The 21,639-nt window shown below is 49.8% G+C and overlaps 1 protein-coding gene across 1 annotated transcript in view; it reads left to right on the top strand.

Annotated features, from left to right (window-relative positions):
• Window positions 1–21,639, top strand: part of STUM (stum, mechanosensory transduction mediator homolog) — a 67,830-nt gene that overhangs the window by 38,298 nt on the left and 7,893 nt on the right. Inside the window, exon 2 of the mRNA XM_077168569.1 lies at window positions 19,395–19,574. Coding sequence (XP_077024684.1) covers window positions 19,395–19,574 — 180 coding nt within the window. The remainder of the gene's footprint in view (window positions 1–19,394; window positions 19,575–21,639) is intronic.

The raw sequence follows: 21,639 nt of genomic DNA, 5'->3' as shown, positions 1-21,639 counted from the left end.
CAGGCAGGCGTGGAAAGCCTTGAGCTTTACCCTAAGAGCCATGCGAAACCACTGAATGGTTTTAAGCATAATCACATCTGAGTTTTTAAAAATATCGCTGTGGCTGTGGTAGGAAACATGGGTGGGGGGCAGACAGAGGGCTAATGGGGAGACCTGCTAAGGGGCAATGGTCCAGGCAATAGCTGACAGCAGTACAAGCGGAGACAGAATGCATGGATTCTTAGAAGTAAAAATGACAGGTAGTTTGGTTGTGTGCATGTTGGTCTGGAGTTCAGAGGAGAGACCTGTGCTGGAGAAAGAAGTTACAAATCATCTACCCTGGGTGGAAGAGAAGGGTCCTGGGAGGGGGCTAGGGAGGAGAGGTCTGGGGCTGCACCCACAGGGCTTCAGTGTTTCACGGTGGGTGGAATATGGACAAGCAGTGGGCTCAGGGCTCTTCCATATCCCATTCTCTGCACTTGGAGTGCTCTCCCCCTCGCTGGACTCCCCTCTCACCCTCAAGTCTCCCTGGCCTCTTAGGCCTGGGTCAGATGCCTTTGCTTGTCCCTTTCACAGCCCCCTGTGCTGCCCTCTCTCACAGCCCTCATCACACTTACTTATAAATGTCTGTCTGCGTGTCCTTTGTCCGTGTCTGGATCTACTGCTAAACTGCAGCTTCCTTGAGAGCTGGGGCTGTTTCTTGGTCACCATTGTACCCCCATTGCCTAGCACAGTTCCCTATGGCAATGGTAGATCAATGAGTTGGAGTATAGGCTCAGCTGCTGTAACAGAGACCAGAAACAGTGTCTGAAAAGCTTTAGATGCCCATTTCTCTCCCACCCAGCAGTCAGGCCATGCCCAGCTGGCAGGCCAGCTCTGTTCTAAGAGGGTATTCATTTGCATCATCTTGGTGAATTCTTCATCTAGGCTCTGCCGAGGTCTGGGGTGCTGGGTAGCCCATAGGGGTGAAGTTGAGTCACCATCATGTCTGCTTTCTAGCTCAGGGAAAGGAAAACAGCAAAGTTCAGGGAGTGCAGTTGGGTTTAATTTGGAGCAGTCCTGGAAGCTGCACACATCACTTTTGCTCACCACTCCTTGGCCCAAAGGGTGCAGAAGAGGCTGGGAAGTGAAGTCTCTAGCTGGATGTCCATATGCCCAGGAGTGAGAGGGAAGGAATTTGGGGGACCAATTAGCAGTCTGCCCAGTCAGTACCGATAAACACTCGTTGAAAGGAAGAATGGACAGGCAAATGGTGGCCTGGTGACCTGCCTGCCAGGACCTAGGAATCCAGACAAATGCGATATGCACCCTGACCTCAGCACCTTTATGGGCTGTCAGTACATTCTGCCTTTTTTGGTCTTTCCAAGATTCAGCTCAAATTTCCCCAAAATTCTTAACCTATGTTCAAATGTTAATATTTCCATAATTCAGACTATGTGATGTAATAGCTATGGTGCTACCTCTCCCAAAATGTTGGGCGCACTATTAATTCTTGGAACCTCAGTTTTCTCATCGACACAATAGAGATGATTATATCTGCCTTATAGAGTTGTTGTGGAGATTAAATGAGACTGTAATCTGGCTGTACGATGGCCCCAGTAATAACTGCCACGTGGGTGCTTAGAGGGTCCTCAGAGATAAAGACATATGAAATGCCTCTTAGGGTTGGCAGATTTAGCAAATAAATATGCATAACTCTCAGCTAAATTTGAGTTTCCAATAAACAAATGTAAATACTGCATGGAATTTGAATTTGAATTTCAGATCAACAGCAAATAATTTTTTAGTAGACGTATGTCCCAAATATCATGTGGGACATACATTGACTAAAAAAAAAAAAAGAATCCCTTATTTATCTGAAATTCATATTCAGCCAAGTGTCCTGTATTTATCTGGCGTCCATGCTTATTCTATACCTAGCGCCCAGAAAATCTCAGCCCTTTACCTTCCCTCCCAGTACGGGCCTCCCTGCGGATAAAAAGAGCCGCATGTACTCCTGCATCTGTTCATGGACTTGGTGAGGTGAGCCTGTATCTTCAGACACAGGTTCATGTCTGTCTTCACTCTGTGTAAGGGTTTCCTGGGAAAATGCAGATGTCCTCTCTGTACTTCATCAGCAGGGAGAATGATGTCATACCTAGAAACACGATGCGTCCTGATGACTCATTTTTTAATGTGGCCGGCTTTAATGAGCCCTGTGACCCACTCGGGCATGGGCCAGCCTTCCCCGGGCGGTGCCATAGCGCCCTCCTTTTTCCTCTCCAGGTAATGACCAGGACACTCCTGAGAGTCAGGAGATGCACGAGTTTGTTTCATATTTAGTAACGCCTGCTTTTTAGATTCAACACCTTCTGTGTGCCAATTATTCTTCTAGGCGATAGAGGGGCCTCAGAGATGAACCGGAGAAGACCTGGGCCCTGCAGCACCGTGCATGGCAGTGAGAGAGCAGACCGAGGGGTGCCAGCCAAAGGCACGTGGGGACGTGGCGGAGTGTGGGCCCGGAGCGTGGGCAGCCTGTGGCACCACCTGGGCTCTGAGCTGCACGGTGGGAAGTAGAAGCAGAGAGAATGGTGGGGGAGGATGGACAGCCGCAGTCAGTAGGTGGGGAGAAGAATAGGAACCCAGCAAAGCAGGCTGAGAAGAGGCAGCGGGGGTAGGCAGGCTGGCGGTGCAGGGAAGGATGCGGGTACTGGGACACTGACTGCCCCATTAGCGGCTCTCACCCTGATTCCATGTCTAAGTGCACTCTAGTCCAGCTCCTTTCCCTCCCGCCCCACCCATGTGCCTACCCAAGTGTCACAGCTTCTGTGTCTCCCTCCCCGGACTCCTGCCTCCCCCTTGGCTTAGTCACCCGGCTGCCAAGTTGGCACCAAAGCTGTTTGCAGCCCCGACATGGAAGCCCTGGGCCCAGGGATCTGCTCACAGCTCCACCGATTCTGAGGCTGGCGCTAGGACTGCCCAGCTGGCCACGTTGGGTGGGAGGTCAGCGTGCAAACAGCCGTCCTCGAGGAAGCCTCTTGTCTGCAACGGAACAGCTGAGGGAAGGGCTCCGTCAGTACAGCTGGTTGTAATTCTTAATCTTTTCCCAAAATGCATGTAGTAAGCTGCACTAGGAACTCACTTTCCTTTTTAAAATCAATTCAGCTCTTTCCCTTCAAAGAAATCAGCAACTGTATCCTGAAATGTTGCCCAGAGTCAGTGCCTTCTGGGGGACAATGCATGGGAAACCAGGCCACTTTTATTTGGCTCTCTGTTTTCCGGGAAGACTTTCTCCAGGCCAGGAAAGGCTTCTCCCACAGAAGCCCAGGGAAGGCTTGTCCCACAGAAGCCCTGGGCCACTGCTCTCTTGTTCTGTGATGGAACCGAGGGGTCCCAGACCTTAGGCCTCTCTCTTTCCTTTCCTGGTGGGCACCAAATTTGTGAAAGCACTCAGTTGTGATCTCAGTTAGCATCTGCTGCATAGAAAGCTAAGTAACAGTCATTTATTTAGTTCATGATTGTGTGGGTTGCACTCTGGGCTGGACTTCGGACGGCCATTCTTTGGTCAGGGCTGGTCTTGATTCTTCTCAGGCCCAAGGGCATGTCTGGGAACTTGGCTGCGATGACTGGACAGCTGAGACCTCACCTGCATGGTGTCGCCACCTCCCACAGGCTAGCCTGGGCTTGTCCACCTAATAGCTGGGCCGAGTCCTACACGGGAGTGGAAGCAGGCATGTCCCTTGGTGGACTCAGCTCAGAGCTGGCACAGGGCCGCTTCCACTGTATTTGGTTGACCAAAGAAAGTCACAAGGCCAGTCCAGATCTAAGGAGTGAGGAAACAGACTCTACCTCTTAAGGGGAAGAGTGGCAAAATCACATGGCAAAGGATATGAATAGAGGAGAGTGGAGAATTAGGGCCATTTCTAAGATCTACTACAGTTGGCTAATGCATTGTTCATTGTAGGTCTGCTCTTGTCTAAATGAAGATAAAAATATGGGATTGTTGTAATGATTAGGCGAGATAATGTACTAAAATGCTAACTCTAATGAGTGCATTATTAATAAAAATAGTTATATCCTTGATGGCTGCAAGGTTGGGAAGGTACCTTTTGGTAGACAATCAAGCACACATGTCTGGCCCAAAGGACAGAGTGAAACAGTTCTCTGTTTTCCTTAGGCTTATTAATCCATCCCAGGCCACCTAGAATTGTCCTTAGGCAGCCCCTCCTCAGTGGCTCCCTTCCTTTTTCTCTCTCCCCCCACAGTTCCTATAGTCCCCTGTATTCTCCTCTCTGCCTTGGACTCAGCCTCTATCCCTTGATAGAATGGGGCAGCGGGAGGGGAGGCAAGAGATCTTTAGGTCCTGCGCTCAGGAGGAGGGGGAAAGGAAAGCAAAGTGACACACAAGACCAATGAGCCTCTCTCTCCCCAGACCTGGCGTCTCTGATTGTGAGGGTTGTAGGTCAGATTGCACACGGTCTGGCAGCCCTAACTTTTGATGATTTGCATACTTCCTACAGCATTGCTCCAGTGTGGTAGCTTCCTAAAAGACTCTCTGACTCTTCAGTTGCCCCACGGTGGTGTGGACAGAGCTCTGAGAGGGGTTGGGAGTCAAAGCTCAGCAGAGCAGGCCCTTTAGGATGCAAGACAGAAGATGCTGAGTGGTTACTGTAAGAACCAAACAGACTGGCCCACTTCCTGCCCCACCATTCACATTGTTGGCAAATGATCCCATGTCCCAGCGTTATCTATTGCTGTCCAAACAAGCCGTCCGAAATTTCATGGTGTGGAACAATTTTACTATGTTCGTAGAGTCTGGGGGTCGGGAATTTGGGCAGGGCACAGTGCGGGCAGCTTGGCCCTGCCCGTGGTATCTGAGGCTTCAGCTGGAAAGACGAACACCAGGGGCCACTTGGTGGCTAGGGACGGAATCATCTGGTGGCATTTCTGCACACCTGGCTGGTGGTTGAGACCGCTGCTGGGACCCCAGGTGGGCTGTTGGCTGGAACAGCTGCAGGAGGCCTCTCCATGGGTTTTTTCTGGGTGGGCTAGATTGGGCTTCCGTAGAGCATGGCAGCTATGTTCAAGTGCCAGTAGCCCAGGATTCCAGAAATGAAAGCCACCGGTTTCTTAGGTCCTGAGCCTGGAGCCCAGCATAGGGTCACTTCTGATGTGTTCTGTTGGCCTAATGGTCACAGAGCACAGATTTAAGAGGTGGGAACATAGACCCCACTTTTCAACAAGGTGCCAAAGGTTTGGGGGCCATGTTTTAAAACCACCACATCCCCATTTGGAAAAGTGTGGTCCATTTTCCTCTGGACTGATGTTTTTTTTCTTTGTATGCTGTATGGTGGGTGTCTGTGCTGGTTTGAAAGGATGTATGTCCCCTAGAAAAGCCATGTTTTAATCAAAAACCCATTTTGTAAAGGCAGAATAATCCCTATTCAATACTGTATGTTTGAATCTGTAATTAGATCATCTCCCTGGAGATGTGACTCAATCAAGAGTGGTTGTTAGGCTGGATTAGGTGGAGACATGTCTCCACCTGCTTGAGTGTGGGTCTTGATTAGTTTATGGGAATCCTATAAGAGAGGAAACATTTTGGAGAAAACAGGAGACTCAGAGAGAGCAGAAAATGCTGCAGCACCGCAAAATAGAGAGTCCACCAGCCAGCGACCTTTGGAGATGAAGAAGGAAAACACCTCCCGGGGAGCTTCATGAAACAGGAAGCCAGGAGAGAAAGCTAGCAGATGACGCCGTGTTCGCCATGTGCCCTTCCAGCTGAGAGAGAAGCCCTGACTGTGTTCACCATGTGCCTTCTCACTTGAGAGAGAAACCCTGAACTTCGTCGGCCTTCTTGAACCAAGGTATCTTTCCCTGGATACCTCGGATTGGACATTTCTATAGACTTGTTTTAATTGGGACATTTTCTCAGCCTTGGAACTGTAAACTTGCAACTTATTAAATGCCCCTTTTAAAAACCATTCCATTTCTGGTATATTGCATTCCGACAGCTAGCAAACTAGAACAGGGTCACATTTCATCCTTTTTCCATGTGACTGTCCCCTTATTGCAGCACCTTTTATTGAATTTTTATTTTTGTTTGGTTTTTCATTTGTTTGTTTTTTGGGAAGTGCAGGGGCCGGGAATCGAACCCGGGTTTCCCACATGGCAGGTGGGAATTCTACCACTGAACTACCCTCACACCCCCTCCTCTGATTGATTTTGTTACACCTATCTCCTCTGTTAGTGAACATTGTTGATCACTTACCCAACATCCTTCAACCCTCTTTCTACTTCCCAACAGAACCCAGATTTTCAGTTAAGAATCCACCCTTCCCTCATACAATCAGGCATTTCAGGGAAGCTGACCCCACCTCTAACTCCAGGGATGGACCCATTACTTAAGCTAATCAGCACATTCCATTTGCCTGGCTGTATCTTAGTTCAGGGAAGGGCATGTGACCCAAGCAGTCCTATCTGAGTAAATTCTGCTTGGAATTCTCAGACATCAGTGGCCTGTCTTCTCTGAACAAGTGCTGTGTGGGTATGAAACCTGGAATTGTTGCAATCATTTTGTCACCTTGAGAGAAGTTGACCTTGCAATAAGGCTGACATCGTGGAAGACAGAAAAATGGAGGACATCAGGTCCCTGTTAAATCATTGAGCCATGAACTGAAACCAGTCCTGGTTTCCCATTAATAAGAAAAATAGTGAAAAGTTATTAAAGGTTTGATGAAGAGACAGGCCTCCAGAGGTTAAATAACTTGCCCGCATTTACACAGCTAGCAAATGGTAGAATCAAGAATAAACTCAGCAAGTCCAAGCTCTTAAACTCTATAACGTACTGCCTTTCTGTATATCTTAGTTTGTCAGGCTGCTATGACAAATAATGCACAGTGGGTTGGTTGAACAAAAGGAGCTTGTTGGCTCACAGTGTGGAAGGCTAGAAGTACAAAATCAAGTATGAGCAAGGCTGTACTCTCCCCCAAAGTCTGTGGGGTTCAGGTGCTGGCTTGCACCCATCCTCAGGGCTCCTGGATTCGCATCTCTGCCTCCTGTCACATGACCACCTCTCTTTCTTGTATCTGCTCTTCTGTCTTCTGCTGACATCTTGCTTCTGGCTCCTCTTTAGAAAGCCTTCAGTAATATGGATTAAGATCCGTGCTGACTCAGTTGGGCCATATATATATATTTTTTTAATTTTTATTTTTTACATGGGCAGGCACCGGGAATCGAACCTGGGTCCTCTGGCATGGCAGGCAAGCATTCTTGCCGCTGAGCCACCGTGGCCCGTTGGACTATATTTTGTGAGTGTGTTTTATTTTTATTTTCATAACTTTTTTATTGTATAATGATATACAAAGCAAAAAGCGATAGTTTTCCAAGCACTCTTCAACACGAAGTTACAGCACAGATCCCAGAGTTTGTCATGGGCTACCATACAATCCTCTCAGATTTTTCCTTCTAGCTGCTCCAGTATACAGGAATCTAGAAGGCTTAAATGTTTTTTATCATCACAATTGACTTTTTTTTTTTTAAATAGCATATACACAGAAAAGCAATGAATATCAAAGCACAGCACAACAATTAGTTTTAGAACAGATTTCAGAGTTTGATATGGGTTACAGTTTCACAGTTTTAGGTTTTTACTCCTAGCTGCCCTAAGATACTGGAGACTAAAAGAAATATCAATATCATAATTCAGCAATCATACTCATTTGTTAAATCCTGCCTTCTCTGTATAACTCCACCATAACCTTTGGCCTTTCCCCCACTCTTTAGGGCATTTGGGCTATGCCCATTCTACCTTTTTTTCATATTGGAAGGGCTGTTCATAATATGGGGTAAGGAGATGGAACTATCTGATGTTCTAGAAAGCCTGGCCCCTCTCTGGTTTAGGGACCCATCTGGAGGTTGTAGGGTTTTGGAAAGTTATCCTAGTGCATGGAACCTTTGTAGAGTCTTATATATTGCCCTACGTGTTGTTTAGGATTGGCAGGAATGGTTTTGTTTGGAGATTAGCAGGTTATGATAGGTAGCAATGTCTAACTGAAGCGTGCATAAGAGCAGCCTCCAGAGCAGCCTCTTGACTCTATTTAAACTCTTTCAGGCACTGATACCTTGTTTGTTATACTTCCTTTCCTCCTTTTTTTTTCAGGATGGCATTGTTGATTCCACAGTGCCAGGGCCAGACTCCAGTTGGGCCATATTTTAACTAATAATAACATCTTCAGAGGGTCCTGTTTACAAATGGGTTCACACAGACTGGAACACGGATTAAGATTAAGAACATACCTTGTGTCCAATCTACCACACTGGACTTCCCAGCCACATGAACTGAGAACTCTCTTTATCATTCAAGCCTATTCGAATTGGTTACTTCCAAAATAAAGAGCCCAGCAGACACCCCTCCTCTGCGAGCATGCGTGGTCCATGCCGGGGGCGGGGAGGGGGGTAAGGAGCAATGTCAGCCACTGCTTGGAGAAAGCCATCCTGAGCCTGATCCCTGTAAGCCCTGGATGGAAACTGTCCCTGCGGCTGGGAGCACGCTCATGGACTACCCTGCTAGGCAGCCTCCGGGGAGGAGCAGGTGTGCCTGCCAGGCTGGGGAAGCCACCTGCCAGACAGGCTGCACCTGAGCACGAGCCCCACACAGGACTCCTCCTGCCTTCCCTCCCTCCTCCCTGGGCCTTGGGGAGGTTGGGGCCCCAGATCAGCCAAGCCACCTCCTTTTCTACTTGTTGACATGTATGGCCACCTAAATGAGGCCACAATGGCTCCTGAAGGTCTCTTGGGACTTGAGTCCTTTTCTGGCTTCCAAACAAGAAACATCGCATCCTCCTTATCCCACCTCCCACAGCTGAGCCAAGTCCTTGCATTCGGCTGAGAGCCCACTTTGCTTGGTTTCTGGGAATGATGCCCTAGGATCGGGTGCTGCATTCCAAGGCCTTTCTGGAAACTCAGGGGCGTTTGCTGAGGCTTGGCATGGTCGCAGAGAATTGCTCATTTGCTTGTGCTGGGTGCCTGCATGCATTTAAGGTGCTGTTTGGCAGACATCCTTGCAGGATTGGATCTCAACAGGTGCCAAAGAATTTTTTTTAACTGAAAATAAGCAATTTTTGAAAAAAGAGAAAGTCTTTAATAATTTTACCATGGCAAAGCTATTTTCATTTTTGCTTGCTACGCTCCAGTCCTTGTCCACATACATAAATGTTTTTAAATAGTCACCCTCACCGTATAGGTACTATTTTTGTAATTTCACTTAAAGAACTTTCCCATCTAGCTGCATAGTCATCATAATTATAATTTTTACTGGCTGCATAAGACTGTGCCATAAAGATGAGTACGGAGCTTTGCGCTTCATGAGACAGCCCTGGTGAATTTAGCAGTTTTTTAATGTGGAGTGAATTGTTGCCCCATCAGAGAAGGATGCATTGGGCTCTTGTGATGATTAGGTTCAGGTGTCAATTTGGCCAGGTGATGGTGCCCAGTTGTTTGGTCAGGCAAGCACTGGCCTGACCGTTACTGCAGGGATATTTCGTGGCTGGTTAATAAACCAGAAGGCTGGTTTATTAAATCATCAGTCAGTGGATTGCAGCTGTGGCTGATGACGTCTATGCCAATTAAGGTAGTGTCTTCTGCAATGAGGAATCCAATCAGTTGGGTTTAATCCAGTCATTTGAGGATTTTTAAGGGAGAACTTCCACTTTTTCTTCAGCCAGCCAGCCTCTCCTCGAGGGTTCTTCCACGACCTTCATCAAATTGCCAGCCCAAGGCCTGCCCGTGGAATTTGAACTCGTGCATCCCTGCAGTCTCATGAGACACTTTTATAAAATCTTATATTTACAGATCTCTCCTGTTGGTTCTGTTTCTCTAGAGAACACTGACTAATGCAGTCTTCAATTTCATGTACGAAGTCATAGTTAATAACCCCCCCTCATTTGTCAAGATTCTGCTCCAGGGTGGCCTCCGGGGGAGACGTCCCTGAGCATCGGCTGGCCTGGTCTGGGGCAGGGGGACTCCTCTAGGCCCTACCGAGCACTGACTACGGCAATGTTCTATGTACTTTACACGCATCAACCAAACCACATACACCACCCAATGATGATTATCTCAGTTTTATAGATGGGGAAACTGAGGTTTGGAGAAGTTAAATAACTTGTGAAGGTCTCAAGCATCTCAGTGAAGGAGCCCAATTCAGAACTTGGCATTCTGACGCCAGAGCTGGAGGCTAGGACCACTGTGCTTTCCAGACCCCCTCCCCCTTTCACCCTCCCCCTCAGCCCGCCCCTCCTCAGCTCGCCCCCCCACCTCAGCCACGCCCCCTCCTCTACTTTTTACTACTCACTGCACTGTTATATTCTGTGCTTAACTTGTCTCATTACTCTGTGAGATCCTCCAGGGCAAGAACATTGCCTTTTTTTTTTTTTGACACATACGGATTTAGCCCAGCTCTTGGCACCCAGTAGGTGCTTCATAAATGCTAGCTGAATACACAGAAAAATTAATGAATGAAATGAATCGGATATACGTTTAAGGAAGAGCCAGCACTACACCCAGGAATGCAGGCTTCCAGGCCCAGGTGGGTGAGGGGAAATGCTCCGCTTCTATTGGCACCAGGTGGCCAGAGGCCCCGAAGGCCCGAGGGCAGCGTGTAGGGCGGGCTCCCTCCGCCGCCTGGGGTGCTGGCCTCACTTGGATACCAGCTGAAGGCCAGCTGGGAGTGGCTGTCCCCTGTGCTCCCGCATGAGCCCCCACTAGGGACAGGCACCCCTAAGCCTGTGGACAAACCCCACAGGGCCTCGCACACTGGCTGCCGAGGCCGGGGACCCCTGGCGCCTGCCGTGGACCAATGGAGAGAGTGACTCGATTTCCAAGCCCAGCGGCGGGCCCTCAGCATGCATCAATGTTGATTAAGCGATTGAATGATGCGGCGCGAACCGGTTGCCTTAGTGCACGGCCCTGTGGACTTAAAAGCACCATTGAGGCGAGGGCCAGATGCAGGCCGGGGTGGGGGCGATCCCGACCGCAGCGGCTGCCGCACTCCCGGAAAAGCTGCCTTCCGATCTCATCCCCTCGCAGGTTCTCAGGGCTCTGGTTTCTGAAAGGCTCCCTGGCAGCGTCTCCCCTGGAGAGCCTCTCCGGTTTTCATGTCAGTGCCAGCCCATCCGCGGAAATGTCATCTTGTCAGATGGCAAATGCTAAGGAGAGGGAGGCTGCGTCTTTCCCGCCCTGGCCCACCCCCGAGCATGTTCCTTCTGGAAGTGGGGAGGCAGAGCTGCTCCTGGGGGCCTCAGGGGCCCCACCCCCAGCCCCACCCGCGCTTCCCTGTCTGGGCAGTGGGCCCCCTCCTCTGCCCCCCCCACTTCAGCCCTTTAAGCCCACAACCTGCTATAATGAAGCTCGGGGCTGAAGAACCTAAAAATCCCAGGTGGTAAACCTCTGCTTGACCTCAACACCGCTGGGGGGTGGGGGGTGGGTCCTGGGGTCTCTGTGGCCCCAAGCAGAGACTTAGGGTATCCCGTCTGCTGTGCAGCCCCAGCCCCTCCAGGTCAGCCCCTGCCGGCTGGGGCCTGGAGCCTGTTGGGGAAGCAGCAGGTCAAGGAGCAGGCGGGACAGAGGGGATTTGCTCAGGCACCAGGAGGTGATGCACCGTGGCCATCAAACCCGCTTCCACCAGGAGAGTCAGGGGATGTCACACCGGAGGCAGGAAGAGGGACAGAGGAGGAACCTGGTCTCAGTTTCTCCTTTCCGGGAAGGAAGGGCCACAGGATTCTCTGTGGCAGCCAAGGGGACTCTTCACCTCCCCGGGTTCTCACTGCAACCCCCTGGCTGTCTGAAGACAGCCACCCGGCAGCCTTCAGCCTTCGTCTGAGGCTGGGGGAGGAGAAGAATATCTGCCCACGCTGGGACCTCCTGACTGAAGAGGGAAGAGGAAAGGGGGCACGCGCCGAGCAGCTGGGCAGGCACCTCTGACCTTCTCCCTGACCTGTGGGAGTGAAGGCCGCCTCTGCTCAACCGCCAGCTTTCTCCCCCCGTGAGGTCCATGCTTGGGAGGATTTAAGTCCTAACGGGTTCATTTCTTCATCTCTTATTGATTAAAGGTAATAGAATGGCCAGTAGGAGCAGCTGATAAATTACTGTACCGAGACGGTGTGATTTCCCCCAAATGCTTATGAACTCGGGGTTCTGGTGGGCTGGGGCTACCCCCCCTAAAGCTTCCCCCAGGCTGTGAGAATTTTGGAAACAGTTGGCAGGCCTTTTCACCACTGGCCCAGCGTATGTGGGTCACAGGTGCTGGCAGGGAGACTGACTTGGTTTTGAAAAGTGTGGTCAGGATGACTAACATGCTAGGATTGCCCACGCTTTGCCCTGCACTGTTGTCTGGGTTTTAAATCCTGTCTCTTTGCAAGATCCTTGACAGCCAGGACAGGCTCTACAAAGCACTTTCTGAATGGATGGCCAGGTGCAATGCCCAGGAGAGGACACAGGTGCTCTCACAGACCTCCTCTGCCCTGGGCCCTGTGTAGCTTTCAGCTCCCAGAAATTCCCTCCCCCTCTAAGGTGCATGTGGCCCACTCATGTTGGTCTGAGCACTGCCTTCGCTTCCCACCTGGCACAGCTGCAAGGACAGAGAGTAGTCATTGCTCTTTCCTTTCCTTTTCTATTTCTGATTGAAATAATTGCACAGTGATGGAAGATAACCAGACCTGCTGTCTATGAGAGTCTCCAGGTGATGGGGCCCAGAAGGTGGCTGTAAGGTATTCCCCAATGCTTCTTATGCCTCCCTGAGATTTGAGAATTGATGCTGCATAGGGCTGAGTTGGGCCCCAAACATGCCCTTCCATCTCTCTCACTCTGGCCCTAAACTAGGCAGCACTTGGCACTGGGACCTGTTTCTTAGGTTAATGACTTGAGAACCAGCTGCAGGTGACATCTGGGATTCAGGCTTGACTTCCTGGCTAGGCCCCAGGGGGACACAGTTTATCAGAGCAGCTGCTACAGAAGACAGCTCTTGTCCTTCTTCCCCCAGGTTCCACACCCCCCTTCTCAACCTGAACACCTTCTAAAGCTCACATGATGAGTCATGCAAAAAACGAAATGCTGATGGGAGTTCATGAAGGACATCTCCAACCCCCAGGCTTCATCCTGTGGGAAAAGAGCCGCCCTCTGTCACCGCAGTGCCTACCCCCTCTCCAATTCTGGGATGCTTTTCGCCTTGTTCCTGACAGGGTAAGGTGGGAGAGGGAGCCAAGTCGGTTTGCAGGAATGCAAACCAAGCCCAGGTACTCTCCTCCAAGGCCAGGCACAAAGAAGCCCTCTGAGGTCTGCAAGGACGAAAGTGGATGGAGAAAGCAGCCAGCACAGCAACCTCAGCAGAGTGGCGGCCAGAAGGGACGGGTTAGAAAGCCAGGCTCCTCTCTTGATGCCATAACTCTTTGTGGATGGATCCTCTTCAGCTTTCTTTCTCAGAATCTCCATAGGAAGTGCAAAGCACATGTTCTCACCTAGAGCTCCAAGTGCCTTCTAAACAGGCCCACACTGATTTTGGTGGTTGACATACTGTTTGTTTCCATCAGTTTCCCTTGTGTCAATTTGTGAGTGTTGGGCCTTGGCGCCTTCAGGTACAATATGCACCGGGGCCCAGATTCTGCATCTGCCAAAGAGGAAAATCTTCCCAATTCAGCATTGATAAATGTGGGGAAAACTCTTGGATTTAGTGGATGGCCAGAATCATGGACTAGCTTACTGCAAGGTTGTATGGTTTCCCGGTTCTGTGTTGGGGAGGCCGAGCCCTCCACCCGCTCAGAGCATCAGAGCATGGATTCCCAAACCTGGTTGTACATTGGAAGGACTGTTTTATTTTTTAAAACAAGCAGGTTCCTAGAACGTTCAGAGGACTAGAGGCGATGCCCTGGAATCTGCATTTTTATAAATCTCTATTTGAGAATTCTGGTGTATGGACTATTTTGGAAAATTTTGCTTTTAGATGTTCCCCCTTCTTATTTTATCAAGGACCTTGATGTCCATTTATCCTGTCTAGTTTTATCTTCAAACTCTTCCCTCTCCTGGTAGCTTTTTCTCCTCAGTAGCAAAACAAAAGTGAGTTTCTCTCACCTTATGTGTACTTTTTGCAAATATGATCTTCACCACGCTCTGGAAGATCCCTCACATCCTGCTCCGACCCTGGCTATTCTCGTGGGTTCTTCTTGCTGAGGTCACCGATGGCATAATTGCCAAATCCATGATTCTGTCTTGGGCTCACCTCCCATCTCTGCAGAACATGACCCTCTTCATCACCTTTTCTTTCTTGAGCCTCTCTGTGGTAGTTAGATTCTGTTGTCAACTTGGCCAGGTGAAGGCACCTAGTTCTGTTGTTACGGGCATGAGCCAGTGGTACATGAACCTCATCTGTTGCTCATTACATCTGCAGTCGGCTAGGAGGCGTGCCTGCTGCAATGAATGATGTTTGACTTAATTGGCTAATGCTTAATTGGCTGGGCTGGCGCAACATAGCACAGCCCAAGCAGCTCAGCATACGTCGTCTCAGCACTCGCAGCTCAGCCCAGGCCTTTGGAGGTACAGGAAGAAATCACCCTGGGGAAAGTTGTTGGAACCCATAGGCCTGGAGAGAAGGCCAGCAGAGACCACCTTGTGCCTTTCCATGTAAGAAAGAACCTTAGTTGAAAGTTAACTGCCTTTCCTCTGAAGAACTAACTAAATAAATCCCCTTTTATTAAAAGCCAATACATCTCTGGTGTGTTGCATTCTGGCAGCTAGCAAACTAGAACACTCTCCTTTCTTGAGCCCCTTCTTTCTTGAGCCCCTTCTTTCTTGAGCCTCTCCTTTCTTGAGCCTCTCCTTTCCTGGTTCTGGAGCACCTCTCCTGACCTCTCTAACTGGTTCTCCTTCTTTTCCTCTATGATCTTCTCTTTCCTTGCTCACATAGAATCTTGATGTTCTCCAGGCTTTCTTTGGATTTCATGCCCTCATTCAGTGACCTCAATGACTTTGATGACCTGTAGTTGACCCATCCAAATCCCTACCTCTGACTTGCTTCTGTCTTCAGCTGATGGACATAGCTACCTCCTCCCCCCACCTCCCAGGGTCCCACCATGGTTGAAGTCTCCACACTCTCCACATGGGTCACCTAATCCAAAAACCCAGACTCATTCTGCACCCCCTTCTCCCATACCCATATACAGGAGGTCACCCAGTCCCCGGGATACTGCCTCCTCCTCATCTGCAGAGTCTCCCCTCTCTCTCTGCCTCACTTCCCACCTCATCATCTCTCACCAGGATTTTTGCACCATCTTTTCTCCCAACCTTCTGCTTCACCCCTTCCAATCCATCTTCCCTATGAGATTAGAGCATTTACCCCCCAAACTCAAGTCCAATCATATCATTGCCTGTTGAAAACCCCTCCCTGTGGCTGCCTGGGAGATGAAGCCAGAGCTCCACAGCGAGGCCCTCAGGCCTCCACTCTCTCATGCTGCCCATCTCCAGCTTTGTTTTGGTTTTCTGGTTTGTTTGGTATTTTTAAATTCAATTATTGTGAAATACAACAAATATGCAAAAAGTGGCAAATTTCAAAGTACATTTTAACAAGTAGTTATAGAACAAATTTCAAAGTATAGTATGGGTTACAGTTCCACAATTTCAGGTATTTCCTTCTAGCTGCTCTAAGACACTGGAGACTAAAGAGCAATATCAATAAAATGGTTCAGTAGTCATAAGCATTTGTTAAATGCTGTCTTCTTTGTTACAACTCCTCCTTCTCATTTGGTCCCTCTCCCAATCTTTAAGGGATATTTGGGCAATAACCATTCTCACTTCTTCATGTTGAAAAGGGCTGTGGACCTAATGGGGTAGGGGCACAGAACTGGTTGATGTTCATGGGAAGAGACTGGTATCTTTGGGTCTCAAGGCTTATCCGGCCTAGGAAACATTTGGAGGTTTTAACTTTCTGCCAAAGAGAAAGATAATAGAACACACACACCAAGGAGAAAATCCAAAACTCCCCTTAACTCTTATGCCCCACCCCAATTATTTACCCCTAGTGTTGTTGTGGTACTAATGAGATATTCATGTTAAATATAGGCCATAGCATATAATAAGTAGTTTTTCCCAGTTAGCCCTCTATTATTATAATTCGATGATGTATTTACTGAAGCTTTAACCAGCCTCCTTTCCTATCATTCCCCGATGCTCCTTATGTCCCAGCTGCCCTGAGCCTGTCAGAGTTGCCTGAAACTGAGCTTCTGGAAACTCTGGGTTGTCTCTCTTGGGTGCCTTTTCCTCCTCCTCCTCTTGATGACTTTCCGATCAGCTGTCGAGTCCTCCTCCCCATCACTTACTTTCCTATGGAGCCTTTCCTAATACAACCAAACAGAATCCCTCACTGCTCCTTTGGTGACCCAGTGTCCGTCACCGGAGTGTGACCTCCTGTCCCCGTCACCTGTCTGGACTCTAAATTCCCAGGCCCAGAACTAGCTGTGGCGTGTGGTTGGCACTTGATGGAATAAATTAGAACTAACAAACTGGGGGTGGGTAGGGCTCTTTATTTAACGGGTAAGACTGATGTGAACAATTAACGCCTCTTCCCAGAAAAATGTGCTAAAACCGTATTTTTTAATTTACTGCTGACTAGATTAAACAGTGATTTTGTGTTTTAGATCCATTCACTTAATGTAGTCCAAGTCCCATTATCACTGTTTCCCATGTAGTATAACCCACATAAATGCAACTGCAGATAATATGCACTCATATTACCAATTATACAACTCAGCATGTGTATAACATGCTTATATTTTTGTGCAGGTAACTGGTCTGTTCAAAGGTTATGCCACTGAGAGTTATCGTAAGTATGTCAGCGTGGGTAAAAAAGAAAATAGTGACCGAAAATTACTCTCATACCTCACCATGCTAAGGCCGTCTCCTCTTTTAAATAAAACATGGACCAGCCCATCTTTTCCTAGCATGTAAGGCCAAGGCTTTGCACAGCCCTGCATATCTGCAGAGTACCTGTTCACTGGGTCACCCCTTGCCATGGCAAGCAAGCAGATGCACAGAGAGGCCCTTCGCCTCTCATCAATTTGAGGCAATTCTGGTGAGCTTCCACCTTTTGAGGGGAAATGGGCCCAATAACCTTCCAATTCTAAGAATCTCTGAGTTTAGGGACTCAGTTTTCTTATGCTCAAAACTTTCATATACATAATTAGACTGACTGATATGAGCTGCCATTTTTGTAGATTGAAAAAACACTGAGTAATGGCAATTTCATATGGTTCAGCCTAAAAAAAAACAAAACATGAAGAGACATTGATTACTGCTCCCATTTCCTGGGCAGGAAGACTGAGGTGAGGCTACAGCTACAAAGAGACAGAGTGTCACTGGATCCCATCATGTCAGGGTGCTGCAGCCAGAGATGAGGGCGCCACCTGCTTTGGGACCTTCTGTGAAGGGCACTGGCCAGGGTGGGGAAGTGGACAGCTTCAAGAATATTTTGAAAATCGTTAAAAATGAAGTTTCTTTCCAATTTTTTCAAGTAAGGATGCAACATCCTAGAGTGAGAAGAACTCAGGTTTCTAAGCTAGACAGGTCTGGGTTTAAATGGACTCTGGACTCTGCCGTGTGGGCAGATCATTTTGCCTGAGCCTTGGTTTTCCTACCTGTAAAATGGGGATGACAACAACGATAGTTGTAAAAATTGGGGGGTAGTGTGGGTATGACTCCGGGGGATGAGTCTGGCTCTGGCATGTAGGATCAGCAATGCCTTCCGGACCAAAAGAGAGAAAAGAAGTGTCATAAAATAAGGCATCAGTGGCCAAGTGCGATTAAATAGAGTCGAGGCTATTCTGGAGCCTACTGTTATGCAAGCTTCCATTAGAAAGTGCTAATTGCCATGGTTTGCTAAACCCTATTTGACATCAGTCCTGTTGACTCTTAAGAACACCTAGGGCTCAAACTGCGACTTCATAAAGGTTTTATACACCAGATTTGCCTCCCTGAAGCCTATTAATCCCTGGAGGGTTCCTAGGTCAGATAAATCCTGAAACTCAGAGGGACCAGCCTCTCCGAGATTATCAATTAATTACATCCCCCTATCCTTTAGGGTGGACACCCCTTCTCAACATGAAAAAGTGAGAACGGGGCGGTGCAACAGTGGCTCAGTGGCAGAATTCTCACCTGCCATGCCAGAGACCTGAAGCCTGCCCATGCCAAAAGAAGAGTCAGAACAGAGATCCTTATAGATTGAGAAAAGGATTAAAGGAGAAAGAGAAGGATAACAGAGAAAATGGGATTTAACAAACGAGTATGGCTGCTGAATCACTATATTAACATTCTTTTTATCCCCCAGTGTTTTGGAGCAGCTAGAAGGAAGGATCTGAGATGGAGAAATGGTAGTTCATGGCAAACTCTGGGGTCTGTAACTACTTGTTTACGTGTACTTTGAAAATTATTGCTTGTTTCTTTCTTTGTTTTTATATATGTTATATCTTATAATAAAAAAATACTTAAAAAAGACAAAAGCAGAGGTCAGAGGGGAGAGAAGACGCTACGCTGCTGGCTTTGGTATGGGAGGGGACCTCTAGTGGCAGGAAAAGGCAAGGAAACGGATTCTCCCTTAGAGCCTGCAGAAGCAACCGGCTCTACAGGCCCATTTAAAACTTCTCACTTCCAGAACGGAAAAGGATAGCTTTGTGTTTATGAGGCAGCCATAGGATACTAACACAGGTAGGGGGATGCCAGCTTCCTTGCAGCGCTGTTTTGAGATGCAGATCGCATGTGGGAAAAGAGCCTGGCTGAGCGAAAATGCAGTAAGGGCAGCCAGTTACCCACGGGGCTCTAAGAAACCTTCAACAAGTGGGAACGCTACCTGGCACCTGGTTTCCCGCCCCTCCCCTTGCAGGACTGGGGTGCTGGGGGTCCATCAGGGAAGGGTTCTGGGAGATGTGCTGTGGTCGGAGCTGTGCCCACTCTCCGCTCTGATCTGCCACCTCCCGGACACCCGGCTCTCAGCTCCTGTCCTTAGCAATCAGTGTATGTATTCGAAGGTGTTTCCTGACCTGTGACCTCGCTTGAATTTAACTCGGTGGTTGGCTTCCATGCCACCCCAGTGACACCAGCCCCTCCTGCCTCTGCTGTCTTATGCAGTTAGAGGCTTTGCCACAAGATGTGGGCGCCCTTCCAGCGGCTGTCTGTGGTTCTTGCAGGCCAGAACCTCGTGAGCAGGGGGTGCTTGCCCTGTGACTTGTGTCCCCCAAAGGCCCTGGCAGGCTCCTGTCACCTCACCCCTGTGGTGCCTTGGCCTCTCTATGTGGGGCACTGCTCCCAAGGACAGGCTCCAAATGCGTGGGGGTGGACGGCTGGGCCCCGGGCTGCACCCGTGTTCCTGTGGCCTCAGAGGCTGTCCACTCTGGCTCCCGCAGGGACGTTCGTCTCGGCCTTCGCGGTGCTGTGCGGTGCCCGGACTGACCTCCCGGACAGGCACGTGTGCTGCGTCTTCTGGCTCAACGTGGCCGCGGCGCTCATCCAGATCCTGACGGCCATCGTCATGGTGGGCTGGATCATGAGCATCTTCTGGGGCATGGACATGGTCATCCTCGCCAGTGAGTAGCTGCAGGCACCTCCGCGCGGCTCTGCGCCTGGGCCCAGGGGGACACAGCAAGCAGGGTGCAGGGGTGGGGGGGAGGGGAGGCAGGGCCTGAGGGATTCGGGCTGGTGACCCTGCAGGTCACAGCTGGGCACTGGGCAGCGCAGCCTCCTGGCTGGCCGAGGTCCAGCTCATCCTCGAGGGCCCAGTGGTGGGCTCCTCCGTCCCTGCTCCCGGGCTGCCTGGGAGAGGAGACCCCCCCCCCCCCCCGCGTTGCAAGCCCACATGCCCGCTGGGAATTACAGCCACGCAGCAGGCTGGGCTCTCCTCTGCAGAGACCGAGGCAGAGGGGCGAGTAGGAGAGGAGGGGCCCTACTCAGCTCAAGACACGTCAGTCATTGTAACCTGGCCAGGAAACCCAGGCCCCTGAGCAGACTGCATGGCGGTGGGTGTAGCCCAGGCAGGCTAGTTCCCCCATCCACTCTTTTCTGTCTCTCCAGCACACAGTTTCCAGAGAGAAGAAAAAGGCACTTGGTGTATTTGCTCACAGGAAACCCTATAACTGTGGTTTTTGCAATCAGAAGAGAGTAATTTCTCCTTTTAAACTTAGCTCTTTGTTCATTGATACAATAGCTTTATTATTCCTGGTTTATATCGCATGGACCTTTGTCAATTTAATACAGACTTGATTCAGACCAAAACTGCTTTGTGAAAAAGGACTTAAAATTACTAAATCAAGTTTACCAAAGACACGTTGATTAACCTTTTTTAAAAAAATGGGTCTGAAAGCAGAACCACCTATATTTGAAGCATGTATGTATGTTTCCCTGCACCACTATACGTGCTCCCTGCATTTCACGTCCATCTACCTCATTAGACCACAGTTCCTCACTCAACAACTGGGGCCACGTCTCCTTCAGGCCTTTGTCCTTCTCTCCACCCCACACCCTGACCCCATGCTCATCATCATGTCTGACACCCACCAAAACCTTTCACAGGTGGAACTGTCGGTGCCTGAGGCAAGCTGTGCCAGACAAGGACAGCAGAGGCAGGAGGGGAAGCCCAGGGCTCAGAGGGTTCTAGAGTGAAAGGTAGCTGACTCAGCCTGAGTTCAGGGAACTCAGACCCCAGGGTACACACAGACGCCAGGGGCCAGGGGCCAGCAAGGCTGCAGGCCAGTGACCAGTCCAGCCACCAGGGCCCGAGACGGTGCAGGCATCAGGGCCTGAGCTAGTGGGCTGGTAGATGGGCTGCCTGCCAGGAAGCCCTCCCGGAGCCGAGCTCAGGGGAAGAAGTGGGTCAGATGGACTGCCAGGGTGTCCCAGGGTGAGAGCTCAGAGCAGCCCAGGCAGGCCCTGGGAGACTGTGGCAGAAGGAAGAGGGGATGGGAAAACCAGGCCTGGCCAGGGAAAGGGGCTGGGCCAGCCCCAGAGAGGCACAAAGCAGAGGGCCTGGGGCCAGGGCCCATCCCACAAGGAGCCTGCCCCTGCCCAGCTACTTCCCAGGGCAGGGGATGCCCTTCAGAGAGGACCCAGGGGAGGTGAGCCCAGCCAGAGCAGGCAGCCCTCACGGTGGTCACACAGCTTCCTCCTGGGAGCCTTGCCTCATGTCCAGGCACCACTTACACTTGGGGGCGAGGTGCAAAGAGAAGGGCTGCCAGCCCTCCCACAGGTCCTGAAAAGGGGAGAACTGACTCCCCAGAGGGAGTTTGGGTGTTTCTCTAGGAGCCCAGGGTGGCCATGGGCTCCTGACATGCTCCCTGTAGGAGCCTGGAGGTGTGACTGCCCTCACGAGCCTGTGAGGCCTGCCCCATCCTGGCCCATCCCAACTTCCTCTCCAGACCCCTATCAAATGTTATTTCTGGCCTTGCACTTGGGTACTTTATTAGGGAGCCTTTGCATTAAAATGGAACTAGTCATACCAATGTCACAGGGTGGGTTTCTATAAATATCTGTTGATGCCTAATCTCATGTGTAGTTTTCTGGTACACTTGCCTTTGGTCATCCTTAATTCCCGGGAACCAAGGGGTAGGGACCTTAGAGGTAATGTAAAGAGATCCCCCATCATGTCCTAGATGAGGG

Source organism: Tamandua tetradactyla, chromosome 7, assembly GCF_023851605.1.
Source record: "Tamandua tetradactyla isolate mTamTet1 chromosome 7, mTamTet1.pri, whole genome shotgun sequence".
Taxonomy (NCBI): Eukaryota; Metazoa; Chordata; class Mammalia; order Pilosa; family Myrmecophagidae; genus Tamandua; species Tamandua tetradactyla.
Note: the sequence above shows the minus strand (reverse complement) of the source record. Positions and strands in the feature narration are given on the sequence as shown.